Raw genomic sequence first — 17,311 nt, 5'->3', positions numbered from 1 at the left:
TCTGATGCCCCTCCTCTGTAAGGAGGCCAGGTATAGTCCAGGAGGAGGAAGAACAGGGAAGAGAGTGCTGTACCTGGGTTTAGCAAGTTTCCATTTTTCTGGATAAAATGCTTTCCAAATGCAAAGTGGCACCTCTCTTAAGTTCTGAGCACCGCACTGACCCGTTCCCCACAAGAATCGTTTATTCAATGTAGGGCAAGGGAACCAAGACCTTCAGGTCTGAGATTTACTGCTCTTGGGTCCTCTGGAAAAATACGAGGAAGCTGCCCGCAGGCCCCTGTTTATCGAGTGCCATGTTAGTGTGTTTAGGCTGAGGGTTGGGGTTCTGCTTAGCAGGTGTGGCATGAACTCCCTGATATTATAAAAGCCTTTTAGGTATAAACTTGGCTCCTGCTTAACTCTTGAGACATTCCTGTCAAAATGTCGTTCTAGGGAAGCTCCAATCCATCTGGTTGATTTGACTGTTGCCACCTCCTTTGTTCACAGAGCTAGGGAGGGCAATTTGGATACTGCCAGAAGTCCTATTTTTCCTTGGGTCTTCCCATCTCTCATGGACCCCACTCCCCATATCTTGTTTTCTGTATTCTCACTCCCTCTGTCAGTCTTTCGTCTTGGAATTCCTCCTTCCTCAGTGTCCCTCCCCTTCTGGCCCTTCACTCATGCATAGACCTCCATTTGAGTATCTTTTTAGCCTCTCCCCAGATCTCTGCCAACTTCATCTTTCTCCCCCTTGCTCTGGATCTCTTCTAAACGTCTTTGTGTCCCTCTCTACTCAATTTATTCTGTCTGCTTTCCTCTAAGCCTCAAGATCTCACTCTCTCTCTGTTATTCTTCATCCCCTCCCAGTTGGGTGCCTCCCCCTCTTAGATCATCCCTCCCGCCAGGGAGTCTCTCCATTTCTGACCCCTCCCCACCTCCTCGTAAGCAGCCACCTCCCCTTCTCCCTTCCCCCCCAGCCCATCTCTAGTTCCTTCTCCTCCCCCCTCCCTAGACCAGACCAGCTAAGTCCTATTCCATTTTTAGATGACTGATTATGATACTAGCTGAACTTTATTCACAGCCTGAATTTACAGCTGTTCCTTCCTTTCATGTCCCATCCACCAAACACACCCAATCGTTTCAACATGACAGATTCCTTACACACAGTGTGCCATGGCCACATAAATTTGTATTTTTCAGGACAAAACAACAGTTATGCTGGCAAAGATGATGGGTTATTAGGGACCCCTATGCTTTCAGTACACTGAAAAGTAATATTTTCTGTGTGTCTCCAAATCATACATTTGTCTTCACACGTGTGATAAAGTTTACCCTAACAGTTAAGACTTTTTCACCAAATCATACACATAGATATGGAAATCATCATCAAACTTGATGAAATAAACAGAAGGCTTGGCTTTAACTTGGTGAATGACTTTGCCTGTCCTTTTGGAGCCATCTTCTTTGGTATATTCTACATGTTTACCTATGAGGTCATCTATAACTCCTTCTGACTCCCTCTCTTTTGGAGAAGAGTCACTGGACTCTGGCATGATACAGAGGTCTCCTTCTTCATACTCATCTAAAAGCTGGTACATGTACAAGACAGGATCTTTCTCATAGGTAATATAAAACCAGGCTTTCATGATGGGTGCTTGGGCTAAGACCATCCCCCTCCATCCATCCTTAGAGCCATGCTCACCCTGAAACATATGTTCCACAGCTTTACCAATTATGGTGTTTGCAAGGTGAACATCTCTGACTCGAGAAAATGGTACCTTATCAGGAAGGATTTTAAGCTTTAAAATCCTTTCATCTCTGTGAAGTTCCAGTCCATAGACACAGTCAATTCCATCATATTTCACCAGATAAAGAGAAGGATTTATAGGCACCTGATCCAGAACGGTTCCTTTCCACTGGGTGACGCTCTCATTGCCTTCCTTCCATCCGTGTGAAATTCTGCAGCCCACGATGTTCCTGTGGGGCTGGGAGGAAGGTCTACCTCTCTGCTTCTTTTGAGAAGTCTTTTTCTTCCTCATACTTGCAGGCCTGTTGTGGCCATCGACAATTTCCCTGGTTTGCTGCCCTGCAGCTGCCTTTTTGTGAGGGGTCTTCATACCTGCAGGGGGAGGATGAGGCTAGGGAGAAACATTTAATGTACTATAGTGTGAGGTTTTTTTTCTCTGCATTGCAAATTCCCTGGGCACCAGGTATATGTATTACCACGCAAGTTATTCACGTGTCCAGCAGGGATGCTGGCTATCAAAATACTATTAGATGCTTGCCTACAGTGTCCTCCCTCCAAACTTATTTGGCTGTGCTGGAGGGTTGGAGAGGTGACGGTTCTGTTGGTTGAGACCCCAGCACGAGGGAGCAGGCTCCTTTGGCTAATGCCTTATCCTGTTACCATACTGCGGTCCCCACACGAAACACAGATATTCACCATTTATTAGCTCCAACCATGTCTCTCCATTTGCACTTACATAGTCCCCTTTTCACCTGCTCATTGCCCTCTGCTCTTCATCTGTTTTGCCTCCCATCCCCATGGTTTCTGCCTGTTGTTCACCTCTCCTTCATATCTCTTCCTGATCATCTCCATTTTGCCGCTGGGTGCCCAGAACAAATCTATTTCCCTTTCTGGGGCCACCTTTGTATACCATCCAGGTGCTCTTCGGCTCCCCCTACCCCCACCCTCCAGTCCCAAATCACCCTTGTCAGTCTCTCTCATCTCCTGTCCCAGCACACACCCCAATCTTCCCTCCTGGCACCCACCACCCTGCATCCTCCGATTCTCTAGTCCAGCGCCCACCTCCCCAATTCCGGGGATCGCAGGACTCACGTGTCCAAATCGGACACCTCACTGCTGCCTCCTCTGTGAACTTGTGGTGAAAGAGAATCAGCAGGCGACGAGTTCGGGGTTTGCAAGAGCTGGGAGGGGAGGATCCTTAGGCGACGAGCGTGTCTAGGAGGACAGCAGTCCAGGAGAAAAGGATGGCGGCAGTGTCTCCAACACCGGGCTCGCGGGCCCTCCACCTCCTTGTTGGCGGTGACGGCCCCTCTGCCACATCGGGATCCCAGAAGCCGCTGCCGCAGCTGCAGTCTCCTCCCTCTTACCGTCGCGCAGCTTCCTGCCAGGAGAGAGGCCTCCCCTTCCTGCCAAACACTGCCACCCTCCCCGCCACTCTCAAGCCCACCTCTCCCCTGGGTCTGGGAGGTGTTTCTATCTCCCGGCCCCACCCCCTTTCCAAAATCTGGAGCCGCCTTGCCTTGCCCACAGCTCCCCACCCTGACTGCTTTGCCCCCACTCTCAAGTTCAGGGCGCCCATTTCCCCCACCCCTACCCCACTCCCACCTCAGTGCCCCTGCCCCATCTGCTTTCCATCTTCCAAGAATTCCCCTTTTCTTTTCCCCCTGTGCCCTTCGGATGTTATTCTTCATATACGGAAACCTGCCTTTCCTGCCATTTAGAGGAATTTGAGGTAGGACAGGAGAAATGCGCTTGTGCTTCGTCTGCCATCTTGACACAATCTAGGTAATTTTTACTAGATTTTTACTGTCTGGTCTTTTCCAGACTTTACTTCTTGAGGACTTTTCCCCCCCTTTTCTTCTTTTTTCTTGTTCACAGATTGCAAAAGAATTGCATGCACAATGTGGACACTGTGTAAAATTCAGAAAATTCACTTGAAGAAAATAATCCACACTAAATCCACTGTAAATCTCATTCCCTAGGGCTCCAAGCAAAATATGAACACATTATTTCCCTAACCTTTTTTTCTGAAATCTCTTAGAAATCTGGGGTCATTTTTCAAACTCAGTTCTTAATAATTTGTAACATCATTTTTATGGTATTTTGAAAATACAGTGTATACAGCAATATTACAAGTACTAAATACTCTCCATTCAAATTTTTACTTGTTTTTATTGAAGCATTTTAAAATAAAATATTATCAATAAAATGTAATCCTCCTTTATTCTCTAACCCTGATCCTATTCCCTTCCTCCTCTCTAACTCTAACAATCATCATTCAAATTTTGCATATCCTAACCCTCTTTATATTTATATTCATACATATATTGTTTACAAATGGATATTATTCATTTTGTTTTTCATAATTATTTTTTAAAAGTTCATTATGAAGGATAATTAATTACTCCATACTGTGAGGGAAAGAGAATGATTCTCTTTCAATGGACCACACCTGATATTTCTGGAAGATGGCTCTGGGTCCTTATGACACAGGTATATATATGTACTGTGCAACTGATAAGAATATGACATCTCTACACTTTGTAAAACTAAACAATCATGTACTTAAACAAACTTATTTAGCATTTCCTTGTTAAAGTGTATGTATATGTCCACTCACAGATATTCAAGAAAATGTTTTGTTTTTTTTTCTTAAAAAGACCTTTCAAGTAAGCCCGAAATAGAACTCTGATAAGTCTTGTAATCTAACTTGGCTGAGCTTTATTCTGAACATAAGTTTAATCATGTGTATGTTATTTTTCTGCATCTTGCTTTTGTTACTCAATATTTTGTTTTTAAATTTCTCTGTATTATATCTCTAACATTTCTTGTTACCCTCAAACTCTATTGCAGAGTATACATGTATGACATTTTTGTCAATCATTTAACAATATATTCAACCTCCATTCTCTCGATGGTCATTTGGTTCATTTCAACATTTCATTATTACAAGTAATGATAAAATGAATAGCTTCCTGGACTTGTTCCAGAGTTTCTGCAGTGTGTACACTGGAAAAAGAAATACTGAGTTGTAGGCATAAATAATTCAAAATTCCTAAATGTTGCCAAATTCCTACATTAATTCATTGTAGCAAATTATGGTATAATCAGCATGGTAGGTATTCCATTTTCTCCACATTCTAGTCAACTCTTGATATTTTCATATTTTTAGAGTGTGACAAACTAGTGAGTGAGGAGTGGTAGCTCATTGTTTTATTTTACATTTTCTGATTATTAGTGAGTTTCAACTTATTTTCCTGTCGGTTTTTTGCCATCCAGTCCTTCAGTCCTATTGTGTGTTTCTCTTCATATCTTTCTTTTCAATTGTTTATCTTTTAAATTTTTAAAAATATTTTTGATTCTAAAGTTAGCCAGTTCCCCATATTTTATATGTAGTTTTTATTTACACATGAAATTTTGGTATCCATTCCCCTTTTAAATTATTAGAATATTGCAAATAAATATTTACAACATTCACAATCACTGTTGCTCTATGTCCCAGATTGTTCTCTGTTACGAACTTGCAGATTTGCCTTCTCTACTTATTACCCATAGAAAATGTATTTTGCATATTATTTAATGCAGCATACTGTTAATTTTGAGACACTTTTATTTTGTATACCAATAAAAAAGAAAATAACCACTAATTAAACTGTGATAAACCATGAATTAAAAGACATATGCCACATTTACAGATGTTAAAAACTAATAAAAAGAAAAAATATAAGGAAAGTAAATGGAAAGAGTAGGATGCTACATTTTTCTCTAAAAATATGTGGAAAATCTTGGTCTTAAATTAGATGAAATATGGCATTATTGGTGAATTTGTAAGCATAAATTATGCCGTATTGTTTATATTTTCTACAACTTACTTTTGCATTAAGCAGTATGTTTGGGGGTTATATTACCATTAGAACATGTTGTTAGTTTTTCCATCTCAAAATTACCCTCTTCTGATTTCACTTATCCTTTCAGCTACCACCTCATATTTCTACTCCCTTTTGCAACAAAACTCTTTGAAAGAATTTCCTATCCATTGTCTTCAATATTTTCCTCCCATTGTCTCTCAAACCTACTCCTCCTCTCGTCTGGCTCCCCTGTCCACTCCCCCATGACTCCATGAAAACTGTCCTTGTTAGGTCATCAATGACCACCAATTTTCATGTATTAATCTCTATCATACTTTATCTATAAGTGGCCTTTGATCATCCAATCTTCCTTGAAAAACTTCTATTTCTGACACTAAGGATCCCACACTCTCCAGGTTTTTCTGATAACTCACTGGCTACCTCTTAGTCTTTTAAAATGTGTTCTTCCTTATCACTCCCATCTTTTAATGTTGTTGCATCCCAGGGCTCAGTCAGTAAGATACCTTCTCTATCTACACTCTCTCCTTTGGTGACTTCATCCAGGGTCATGGCTTTGAATGTCATCTAGAAGTTGAAAAGTCTCAAATTAATATATCTTGGCTGACCTCTCTTTGTACTCCAGACTTGTAAATCCAGTTACCTACTTGACCTCTCCATGGGGCTAACAAAGTCAATATATTCACACTAAGGGTCTTGTATTTCCCCTAAAACCTGCTTCACCTGTAGACCTACCTCCCCATCGAAGTAAATGGAAACTCCATATTTCTCTTTGCAAAGGCTATAAATTTACTGTCATTCTTTCTCACAGCCCACGTTTAATTCATCATGATTATGTTGGGCCTACTTTCAAAATTTGTCCAAAATCCTACCATTTTTATCACCTTCTCTACTACTATCCTAATTTTAGCCATCCTCACTTCATAACTAATTTATTGCAAAGGGCTTTATACTGGACTGATTGCTTGTGATCTTGTTTCTTAATAGCCAGATCACATACATCAGACAAAACCTATAATGGCTCCTCATTTCACTCAGAAGAAAAGTCAAAGTACTTAGAGATTCTTTCCAACCCTTTTCCCCCTACTCTGTTATCTTTCTGATAACACTATCACTCTCACTGATGATGCTGAAGTATATAAAATTTCTGTGTTCACAGGTCAGAATAGATTGAATATCAGCAATTCCAAAAGGTTCAACCTATCATCTAACTGTGCTCCTTCCACACTGGAATCATTGGTACTCCTTGAACAAACAAAATGTTCTCCCACATTCAGGCTTTTGTGTTTGCATTCCTTCTCATTAAATGTCCTTTTTCAGTATCTTAAGTTCTCTACTCATCATAGTCACAATGAGAGCCACATTGAGGACTTTGTTTAAAATTCTCGTCTCAATGCTCTGAATACATTTTATTTTGCTCAACTCTTTCTCACACTATTTGTACTAATTAATATATGCTTACTTCTTCTACAAATACCATCCAAACCTTAGTAGTGCAATATAAAAAATAATTTCTTACACGTGAAACAGTACAATGCAGACATTTCTGGTCAGTGGGCAGCTTTTCTAGAATTGGTAATTCAGAGAAGAAAGCACCTTGATCTCATCAAACCTAGCCATTTTCTATGACTTCATGATCCTCAGCCAGATCCTCTATCCAGCTGGCCATCAAACAAAGAAAGAGAAAGAGTTTTCTAGAGTGGTGCTGTCTAATAGCAATATTAAGATAAGTCAAATGTGCAAGGGAGCCAAGAATACTCAATGGAGAAAAGATTGTCTCTTCAATAAATGGTGCTTGGAAAACTGGATATTCACATGCGAAAGAATGAAAAGGAACCCCTATATTACACTATTAATAAAAATTAACTCAAAATGGATTAAAGACTTAAATGAGAGACCTAAAGCCATAAAATTTCTAGAAGAAAATACAGGGAGAAACTTCCTTGACATCGGTCTTGGCAATGATTCTTTTGGATATCACAGCCAAAGCACAAGCAGCAAAAACAAAAATCAAGTGGGACTACATCAGAATAAAAATTTGCACAATAAAAGTAACAGACAACAAAATGAAAAGGCAACCTACAGAATGGGAATAAATATTTGCAAACCTCATATATGATAAAGGGTTAATCTACAAAATATATAAGGAACTCATACAACTCAATAACAAACAAACAAACACCACAATCCAATTTAAAAAGTGGGCAAAGGAGTTGAACATTTTGCCAAAGAAGATCTCAAATAGCCAATAGGTACAAGAAAAACTGCTCAACATCACTAATCAGGGAAATGCAAATCAAAACCAAAATGAGATATCACCTCATGCTTCTTAGAATACTTATTATCAAAAACACAAGACATAACAAGTGCTGGCAAGGATGCAGAGAAAGGGGAACATTTGTATAATGTTGATGGGAATGTAAATTGGTATAACTACTATGGACAATGGAGGTTCCTCAAAATATGAAAAATAAAACTATCATACACTCTAGATATTACACTTCTGGGTATATATTTAAAGGGAACAAAACAAGTTGTCAGAGAGATATATCATTCCTGTGTTTATTGTAACATTATTCAAAATAGCCAAGTAATGAAAACAGTCTAAGTGTCCATCAACAGATGAATGTGTAATGAAGATATACAATAGAATACTATTCAGCTATGAAAAGAGTAAATCCTGGCATTTACAACAAAATGGATGGACATTGAGGACATTATACTCAGTGAAATAAGTTTAAAAAAAAGACAAATACTGTGTGATTCCACTAATATATGGAATCTAAGAAAGACAAACTTATAGAAACAGAGAACAGATTGGCAGTTGCCAGGGGTGAGAGGTGGGAGGTGAGGAGTGGGGGAAATGGGTGAAGGTGGTCAAAGTCCACAAACGTCCAGTTATAAAATGAATAAATTCTTGGGATTTAATGTACAGCATGGTAACTAGAGTTAAAAATATTGTATGCATATCTGAAAGTTGCTACAGTAGATTTGAAAAGTTCTCATCACACATACAAAAACGTTGTAACTATGTGAGGTTATGAATGTGTTAAAAAAACTGTGGTAATTACTTAGCAATATGTACATATATGAATTCACTACATTCTACACTTTAACTTATAAAATGTTATATGTCAATTACATGTCAACAAAGCCAGAAATAAGGATGAGTCATATATGAATTTTTTTAAACATCTTTATTGGAGTATAATTGCTTTACAATGGTGTGATAGTTTCTGCTTTATAACAAAGTGAATCAGTTATACATTACATATATCCTCATATCTCTTCTCTCTTGCATCTCCCTCCCTCCTACCCTCCCTATCCCACCACTGTAGGTGGTCACAAAGCACCAGGTGATCTCCCTCTGCTATGTGGCTGCTTCCCAGTAGCTATCTATGTTACATTTGTTAGTGTATCTATGCACATGCCACTCTCACTTTCTCCCAGCTTACCCTTCCCCCAACCCGTGTCCTCAAGTCCATTCACTAGTAGGTCTGCGTCTTCATTTCCGTCTTACCCCTAGGTTCCTCATGACAATACTTTTCTTTTTTTTAGATTCCATATATATCTGTTAGCATATGGTATTTGTTTTTCTCTTCAAAATTACTTCACGCTGTATGAAACACTTCAGGTACATCCACCTCACTAAAAAAACTCAATTTCGTTTCTTTTTATGGCTGAGTAATATTCCATTGTATATAAGTGCCACATTTTCTTAAACATCTTTATTGGAGTATAATTGCTTTACAAGGGTGTGTTAGTTTCTGCTTTATAACAAAGTAAATCAGTTATACATACACATATGTCCCCATATCTCTTCCCCCTTGCATATCCTTCCCTCCCACCCTCCCTATCCCACCTCTCTAGGTGGTCACAAAGCAACGAGCTGATCTCCCTATGCTATGTGGCTGCTTCTCACTAGCTATCTATTTTATGTTTGGTAGTGTATATATGTCTATGACACGCTCTCACTTTTTCCAAGCTTACACTATCCCCTCCCCGTATCCTCAAGTCCATTCTCTAGCAGGTCTGCATCTTTATTCCCGTCTTTCCCCTAGGTTATTCTGACCATTTTTTCCTTCTTCTTTTTTATTTGTTTTTTTAGATTCCATATATATGTGCTAGCATATGGTATTTCTTTTTCTCTTTCTGACTTACTTCACTGTGTATGACAGACTCTAGGACTATCCACCTCACTACAAATATTTCAATTTCATTTCTTTTTATGGCTGAGTAATATTCCACTGTATATGCCACATTTTCTTCATACATTCATCCGTTGATGGATACTTAGGTTGCTTCCATGTCCTGGCTATGGTAAATAGGGCTGCAATGAACATTGTGGTACATGACTCTTTTTTTAAACATCTTTATTGGAGTATAATTGCTTTACAATGGTGTGTTAGTTTCTGCTTTACAACAAAGTGAATCAGTTATACATATACATATGTTCCCATATCTCTTCCCTCTTGCATCCCCCTCCCTGCCACCCTCCCTATCCCAACACGCTAGGTGGTCACAAATTACCTAGCTAATCTCCCTGTGCCATGCGGCTTCTTCCCACTAGGTATCCACCCTACGTTTGGTAGTGTATATATGTCCATGCCGCTCTCTCACTTTGCCACAGCTTACCCTTCCCCGTCCACATATCCTCAATTCCATGCTCTAGTAGGTCTGTGTTTTATTCTCATCCTAGCCCTAGGGTCTTCAGGATAATTTTTTCATAGATTCCATATAAATGTGTTAAGATACAGTATTTGCTTTTCTCCTTCTGACTTACTTCACTCTGTATGACAGACTCCAGGCCCATCCACCTCACTACAAATAACTCAGTTTCATTTTTTTTTTAACATCTTTATTTGAGTATAACTGTTTTAGAATAGTGTATTAGTTTCTCCTTTACAACAAAGTGAATCAGTTATACATATACATATGTTCCCATAACACTTCCCTCTTGTGTCATCCTCCCTCCCACCCCTCTAGGTGGTCACAAAGCACAGAGGTGAACTCCCTGTGCTATGCGGCAGCTTCCCACTAGATATCTAATTTACATTTGGTAGTGTGTATATGTCCCTGCCACTCTCTCACTTCGTCACCGCTTACCCTTCCCCCTCCCCATATCCTCAAGTCCATGCTCTAGTAGGTCTGTGTTTTATTCCCATCCTACCACTAATCTCTTCACGACATTTTTTTCTTAGATTCCATATATATGTGTTAGCATACGGTATTTGTTTTTATCCTTCTGACTTACTTCACTCTTTATGAAAGACTCCAGGTCTATCCACCTTATTACAAATAACTCAGTTTCATTTCTTTTTATGGTTGAGTAATATTCCATTTTATATATGTGCCACATCTTCTTTATCCATTCATCTGTTGATGGACACTTAGGTGGCTTCCATGTCCTGGCTATCGTAAATAGAGCTGCAATGAACATTTTGGTACATGGCTCTTTTTTAATTATGGTTTTCACAGGGTTTATTCCCAGTAGTGGGATTGCTGGGTCGTATGGTAGTTCTATGTGTAGTTTTTTAAGGAACCTCCATACTGTTCTCCATAGTGCTTGTATCAATTTACATTCCCACTAACAGTGAAACAGTGTTCGCTTTTCTCCAAACCCTCTCCAGCATTTATTGTTCCTAGATTTTTTGATGATGGCCATTCGGACTGGTGTGAGATGATATCTCATTGTAGTTTTGTTTTGCATTTCTCTAATGATTAATGATGTTGAACAATCGTTCATGTGTTTGTTGGCAATCTGTATATCTTCTTTGGAGAAGTGTCTATTTAGGTCTTCTGCTCATTTTTGGATTGGGTTGTTTGTTTTTTTGTTATTGAGCTGCATGTGCTGCTTGTCAATTTTGGAGATTAATCCTTTGTAAGTTGCTTCATTTGCAGCTATTTTCTTCCATTCTGAGGATTGTCTTTGGTCTTGTTTATGGTATCTTTTGCTGTGCAAAACCTTTTAAGTTTCATTAAGTCCCATTTGTTTATTTTTGTTTTTATTTCCATTTCTCTAGGAAGTGGGTCAAAAAGGATCTTGTTGTGATGTATGTCATAGAGTGTTCTGCCTATGTTTTCCTGTAAGAGTTTGATAGTGCCTGGCCCTACATTTAGGTCTTTAATCCATTTTGTGCTTATTTTTGTTTACGCTGTTAGAGAGTGTTCAAATCTCATACTTTACCATGTACCTGTCCAGTTTTCCCAGTACCACTTATTTAAGAGGCTCTCCATTCTCCACTGTACATTCATGCTTACTTTATCAAATTTAAGGTGACCATATGTGTGTGGGTTTATCTCTGGGCTTTCTATCCTGTTTCACTGACCTATAATTCTGTTTTTGTGCCAGTACTATTATGTCTTGATCACTGTAACTTTGTAGTATAGTCTGAAGTCAGGGAGCCTGATTCTCCAGCTCCGTTTTTAGTTCTCAAGATTGCTTCGGCTATTTTGGATCTTTTGTGTTTCCATACAAACTGTGAAATTCTTTGTTCTAGTTCTGTGAAAAATGCCAGTGGTAGTTTGATAGGGATTGCATTGAATCTGCAGCTTGCTTTGGGTAGTAGAGTCATTTTCACAGTGTTGATTCTTCCATTCCAGGAACATGGTATATCTCTCCATCGATTTGAATCAGCTTTAAGTTCTTTCATCAGTGTCTTATAATTTTTTGCATACAGGTCTTTTCTCTCCTTAGGTAGGTTTATTCTTATATATTTTATTCTTTTTGCTGCAGTGATAAATGCGAGTGTTTCCTTAATTTCTCTTTCAGATTTTTCATCATTAGTGTATAAGAATACCAGAGATTTCTGTGCATTAATTTTGTATCCTGCTACTTTACCAAATTCATTGATTCGCTCTAGTTGTTTTCGGGTAGAATCCTTAGGATCCTCTATGTATAGTATCATGTCATCTGCAAAGAGTGACAGCTTAACTTCTTGTTTTCCAACTTGTATTCCTTTTATTTCTTTTTCTTCTCTGATTGATGTGGCTAGAACTTCCAAAACTATGTTGAATAAAAGTGATGAGTGTGGGTACCCTTGTCTTGTTCCTGATGTTAGTGGAAATGGTTTCAGTTTTTCACCATTGAGAACAATGCTGGCTGTGGGTTTGTCATATATGGCCTTTATTATGTTGAGGAAAGTTCCCTCTATGCCTACTTTCTGGCGGCTTTTTTATCAAAAATGGGTGTTGAGTTTTGTCGAAAGCTTTCTCTTCATCGATTGAGATGATCATATGATTTTTCTCCTTCATTTTGTTAATATGGTGTATCATGTTTATTAATTTGTGTATATTGAAGAATCCATGCATTCCTGGAATAAACCCCACTTGATCATGGGTATGATCCTTTTAATGTGCTGTTGGATTCTGTTTGCTAGTATTTTGTTGAGGATTTTTGCATCTATGTTCATCAGTGATATTGGCCTATAGTTTTCTTTCTTTGTGACGTCTGTGTCTGGTTTTGGTATCAGGGTGATGGTGGCCTCATAGAATGAGTTTGGGAGTGTTCCTCCCTCTGCTATCTTTTGGAAGAGTTTGAGAAGGATAGGTGTTAGCTCTTCTCTAAATGTTTGATAGAATTCACCTGTGAAGCCATCTGGTCCTGGGCTTTTGTTTGTCGGAAGATTTTAGATCACAGTTTCAATTTCAGTGCTTGTGATTGGTCTGTTCATATTTTCTATTTCTTCCTGGTTCAGTCTCAGCATGTTGTGCATTTCTAAGATTTTGTCCATTTATTCCATGTAGTGCATTTTATTAGGATAGAGTTGCTTGTGGTAATCTCTCATAATCCTTTGTATTTCTTCATTGTCAGCTGTTACTTCTTTTTCATTTGTAATTCTATTGATTTGAGTCTTCTCCCTTTTTTTCTTGATGAGTCTGGCTAATGGTTTATCAATTTTGTTTATCTTCTCAAAGAACTGGCTTTTAGTTTTATTGATCTTTGCTATCATTTTCTTTATTTCTTTTTCATTTATTTCTGATCTCATCTTTATGATTTCTTTCCTTTTGCTAACTTTGTGGGTTTTTTTCCTTCTTTCTCTAATTGCTTTAGGTGCAAGGTTACATTGTTTATTCTAGATGTTTACTGTTTTCTAAGGTAGGATTGTATTGCTATAAACTTCCCTCTTAGAATTGCTTTTGTGCATCCCATAGGTTTTGGGTCATTGTGTCTCCGTTTTCATTTGTTTCTAAGTATTTTTTGATTTTCCTCTTTGATTTCTTCAGTGATCACTTCATTATTAAGTAGTGTATTGTTTAGCCTCCATGTGTGTGTATTTTTTACAGAGCATTTTCTGTAATTGATATGTAGTCTCATAGCGTTGTTGTCAGAAAAGACACCTGATACAATTTCAATTTTCTTAAATTTACCAGTGCTTGATTTGTGACTCATGATATGATCTATCCTGGAGAATGTTCCATGAGCACTTGAGAAAAATGTGTTTTCTGTTGTTTTTGGTTGGAATGTCCTATAAATATCAATTAAGTCCCTCTTGTTTAATGTATCATTTAAAGCTTGTGTTTCCTTATTTATTTTCATTTTGGATGAATTGTCCCTTGGTGAAAGTGAGGTTTTTAAGTCCCCTAATTGAATTTGTTACTGTCAATAACCCCTTTTATGGCTGTTAGTATTTGCCTTATATATTGATGTGCTCCTATGTTGGGTGCATAAATATTTACAATTGTTATATCTCCTTCATGGATCGATCCCTTGATCATTATGTAGTCTCCTTCTTTGTTTCCTGTAATAGTCTTTGTTTTAATGTCTATTTTGTCTGATATGAGAATTCCTACTCCAGGTTTCTTCTGATTTCCATTTGCATGGAATATCTTTTTCCATTCCCTCACTTTCAGTCTGTATGTGACCCTAAGTCTGAAGGGGGTCTCTTATAGACAGCATATATATGGGTCTTGTTTTTGTATCCATTCAGTCAGTCTGTGTCTTTTGGTGGGAGCATTTAATCCATTTACATTTAAGGTAATTATCAATATGTATGTTCCTATTACCATTTACTTAATTGTTTCCTGTTTGTTCCTGTAGTTCTTTTCCTTCTCTTGTGTTTCTTGCCTAGAGAATTTCCTTTAGCATTTGTTGTAAAACTGGTTTGGTGGTGCTGAACTCTCTCAGCTTTTCGTTGTCTGTAAAGTTTTTAATTTCTCCATGAAATTTGAATGAGATCCTTTCTGGGTAGAATAATCTTCATTGTAAGTTTTTCTCCTTCATCACTTTAAATATGTCCTACCAGTCCCTTCTGTCTCACAGAGTTTCTTTTGAAAGATCAGCTGTTAACCTTATGCGGATTCCCTTGTGTGTTATTGTTTTTCTCTGTTGCTTTTAATATGTTTTCTTTCTATTTAATTTTTGGTAGTTTGTTTCATATGTGTCTTGGCTTGTTTTGCCTTGGATTTATCCTGTATGGGAGTCTCTGTGCTTCCTGGACTTGATTAACTATTTCCTTTCCCATATTAGGGAAGATTTTAACTATAATCTCTTCAAATATTTTCTCAGTCCCTTTCTTTTTCTCTCTTCTTCTGGGACCCCAATAATTCGAATGTTGGTGCATTTAAAGTTGTCCCAGAGTTCTCTGAGACTATCCTTAGTTCTTTTCATTCTTTTTTCTTTATTCTGCTCTGCAGTAGTTTTTTCCACTATTTTTTCTTCCAAAAATATGAAACACTTTTCGAATTTGCCTGTCATCCTTGTGCAGGGGCCATGCTATTGTTCTCTGTATCGTTCCAATTTTAGTATATGTGTTGCCAAAGCGAGCACTTCTTGTGTTCTCTTGACCGCAGGGTTACTTCATTATTCCTTGTTTGCTTATTCATTACTTCCTTATCCAGTGTTGAGAAACCTGCGTGCCATTAACTGCAATATAGTATTCTTTCAACCTGTTCCACATGTAAAGTAATTTCATAATTTCTAACCTATGTCCATGTAAGAAACAAATTTATCAACTTACCAATTTAAATATAATGTTCTTGTTAGTGTATAATTCTCTTTGTCTCTAGCCTCACTATCAGATAAGATAGTTTTCCAATATCACTTAATTACAATGTCACTTTTCTTCTCCATTCCTTTTTGTGTGCTTATGGCATTCATTTGTAATATATTTGGATTCATTTGTCTCTGTCTCTATCTTTGGTTCTCCTGATATTCTACTTGTTGTTTTATTTCAGTTTGCATACAGTAAATTTTTTTCTTCTTGGTGTACAGTTTCAAGAGTTTGACAAATGCATGAAATATGTCCATTATCATAGTATCACACAGAACAGTTCCACTAACTTTAAAATTTTCTTCATATTGTCTCTTTGTATTCAACACCTTCTCTCACCTCCAATCACTGGCAACCACTTGTCCCTATATTCTTTACCTTTCCCAGAATGTCTTTGTAAACATATTCATAAATTATGTAGCATTTGGTGCCTGGCTTCTTTCACTTAGCAAAATATACTTACGTTTGATTCATGATATATGTGAGTCATTATTTCATTCCTTTTATTTCTGAGTAGTATTCCATCATATGGATATATCACAGTTTCTTTATTCATTTACATTCTGATGGGCATTTGAGTTATTTCCAGTTGTTGGCATTTAGGAATAAAACTGTTATAAACATTTGAGTGCAGGATTTTTTTTGTGGATATTAATTAGTTTGTTTTGTTTTTACTTGTGTAAATAGATAAGAGTGGGGTTGATGTGTTGTATGGTAAGTGTATATTTAACTGCATAAAAAACAGCTTATGAAGTTTTCCAAAGTAACTTTATCATTTTGCATCCCTACCATCAAAGTACAAGAGTTTCATTTGGTCTGCATCCTCATCAGAATTTGGTATTGTCAGAACTTCTTATTTTAACCACATTCATAGGAGTGCAGTGACCAGCTGCATTTCGGTCTTAATTTTTGTATTTCCTTAATGATTAATAATGGTGAATATCTTTTCATAAGTTTATTTGTCATTGTTATATTTTCTTTTGTAAAGTGTCTTGTCTGAATATTTGCCTTTTTAAATACTAGGTTTGTGTTTTCTCATTGTAGTTTTGAGAGTTTTTTTTTTTTTAAATTTTTTATTATAGCCATCCTAGTGGGTGTGAAGTGGCATCTCACTGTGCTTTGGGGTTGCAGTTCCCTAATGTCTGATGATGTGGAGCATCTGACTATAGCTTTTTATTTTATTTATTTATTTTTTTTGGTGGTATGTGGGCCTCTCACTGTTGCGGCCTCTCCTGTTGCAGAGCACAGGCTCCAGATGCGCAGGCCCAGCGGCCACGGCTCACAGGCCCAGCCGCTCTGTGGCATGTGGGATCCTCCTGGACCGGGGCACGAACCCGTGCCCCCTGCATCGGCAGGCAGACTCTCAACCACTGTGCCAACAGGGAAGCCCAAGAGTTTTTATCTATGTGATTTATAAATATTTTTCTCCCTGTTTGTGGCTTGTCCTTTCCATCTCTTTTAAGTGTTCTTCCAGGAGCAAAAGTTTTTAATTATAATGAAATCCAATTATTTTTTTTTCTTTTATGGATTGTGTTTTTTGTTTTATATCTAAAACTCTTTGTCAAACCAAAGTAGATTTTCTCCAATGTTTTCTTCTATAAGTTTTAGAGTTTTACATTTAGTTCTATGACCCATTTTGAGTTAACTTTTGTTTAAAGTATAAGGCATGTGCTGAGGCTCTTTTTTTTTTTTTGCACATGGTTTTCTAGTTTTTCAGCACCATTTGT

At 37.8% G+C, this 17,311-nt stretch overlaps 1 protein-coding gene and 1 non-coding gene across 5 annotated transcripts; both read right to left on the bottom strand.

Annotated features, from left to right (window-relative positions):
- Window positions 1-1,315: 1,315 nt before the first annotated feature.
- On the bottom strand, window positions 1,316-3,080 carry LOC131747787 (spindlin-2). 4 transcript variants are annotated; one of them, XM_067022870.1, is made up of 2 exons: window positions 2,789-3,080; window positions 1,316-2,098 (listed from the first exon to the last, which is right to left on the bottom strand). In XM_067022870.1, the coding sequence occupies exon 2, from the start codon at window positions 2,094-2,096 to the stop codon at window positions 1,320-1,322; it is 777 nt and encodes a 258-aa protein (XP_066878971.1). In that variant the 5' UTR covers window positions 2,097-2,098; window positions 2,789-3,080; the 3' UTR covers window positions 1,316-1,319. The 4 variants fall into 4 exon arrangements, with proteins under 4 accessions (XP_066878971.1, XP_066878972.1, XP_066878973.1 ...); XM_067022871.1 differs by having other exon boundaries at window positions 1,316-2,117; window positions 2,819-3,080; XM_067022872.1 differs by having other exon boundaries at window positions 2,819-3,080.
- Window positions 3,081-15,254: 12,174 nt separating this feature from the next.
- Window positions 15,255-15,361, bottom strand: LOC131749116 (U6 spliceosomal RNA). The gene has a single exon (XR_009333224.1). It is a non-coding gene; the product is annotated as a U6 spliceosomal RNA (small nuclear RNA).
- Between the last annotated feature and the right edge of the window lie 1,950 nt (window positions 15,362-17,311).

The sequence above is a fragment of the Kogia breviceps genome, chromosome X, assembly GCF_026419965.1.
Source record: "Kogia breviceps isolate mKogBre1 chromosome X, mKogBre1 haplotype 1, whole genome shotgun sequence".
NCBI lineage: Eukaryota > Metazoa > Chordata > Mammalia > Artiodactyla > Physeteridae > Kogia > Kogia breviceps.
Note: the sequence above shows the minus strand (reverse complement) of the source record. Positions and strands in the feature narration are given on the sequence as shown.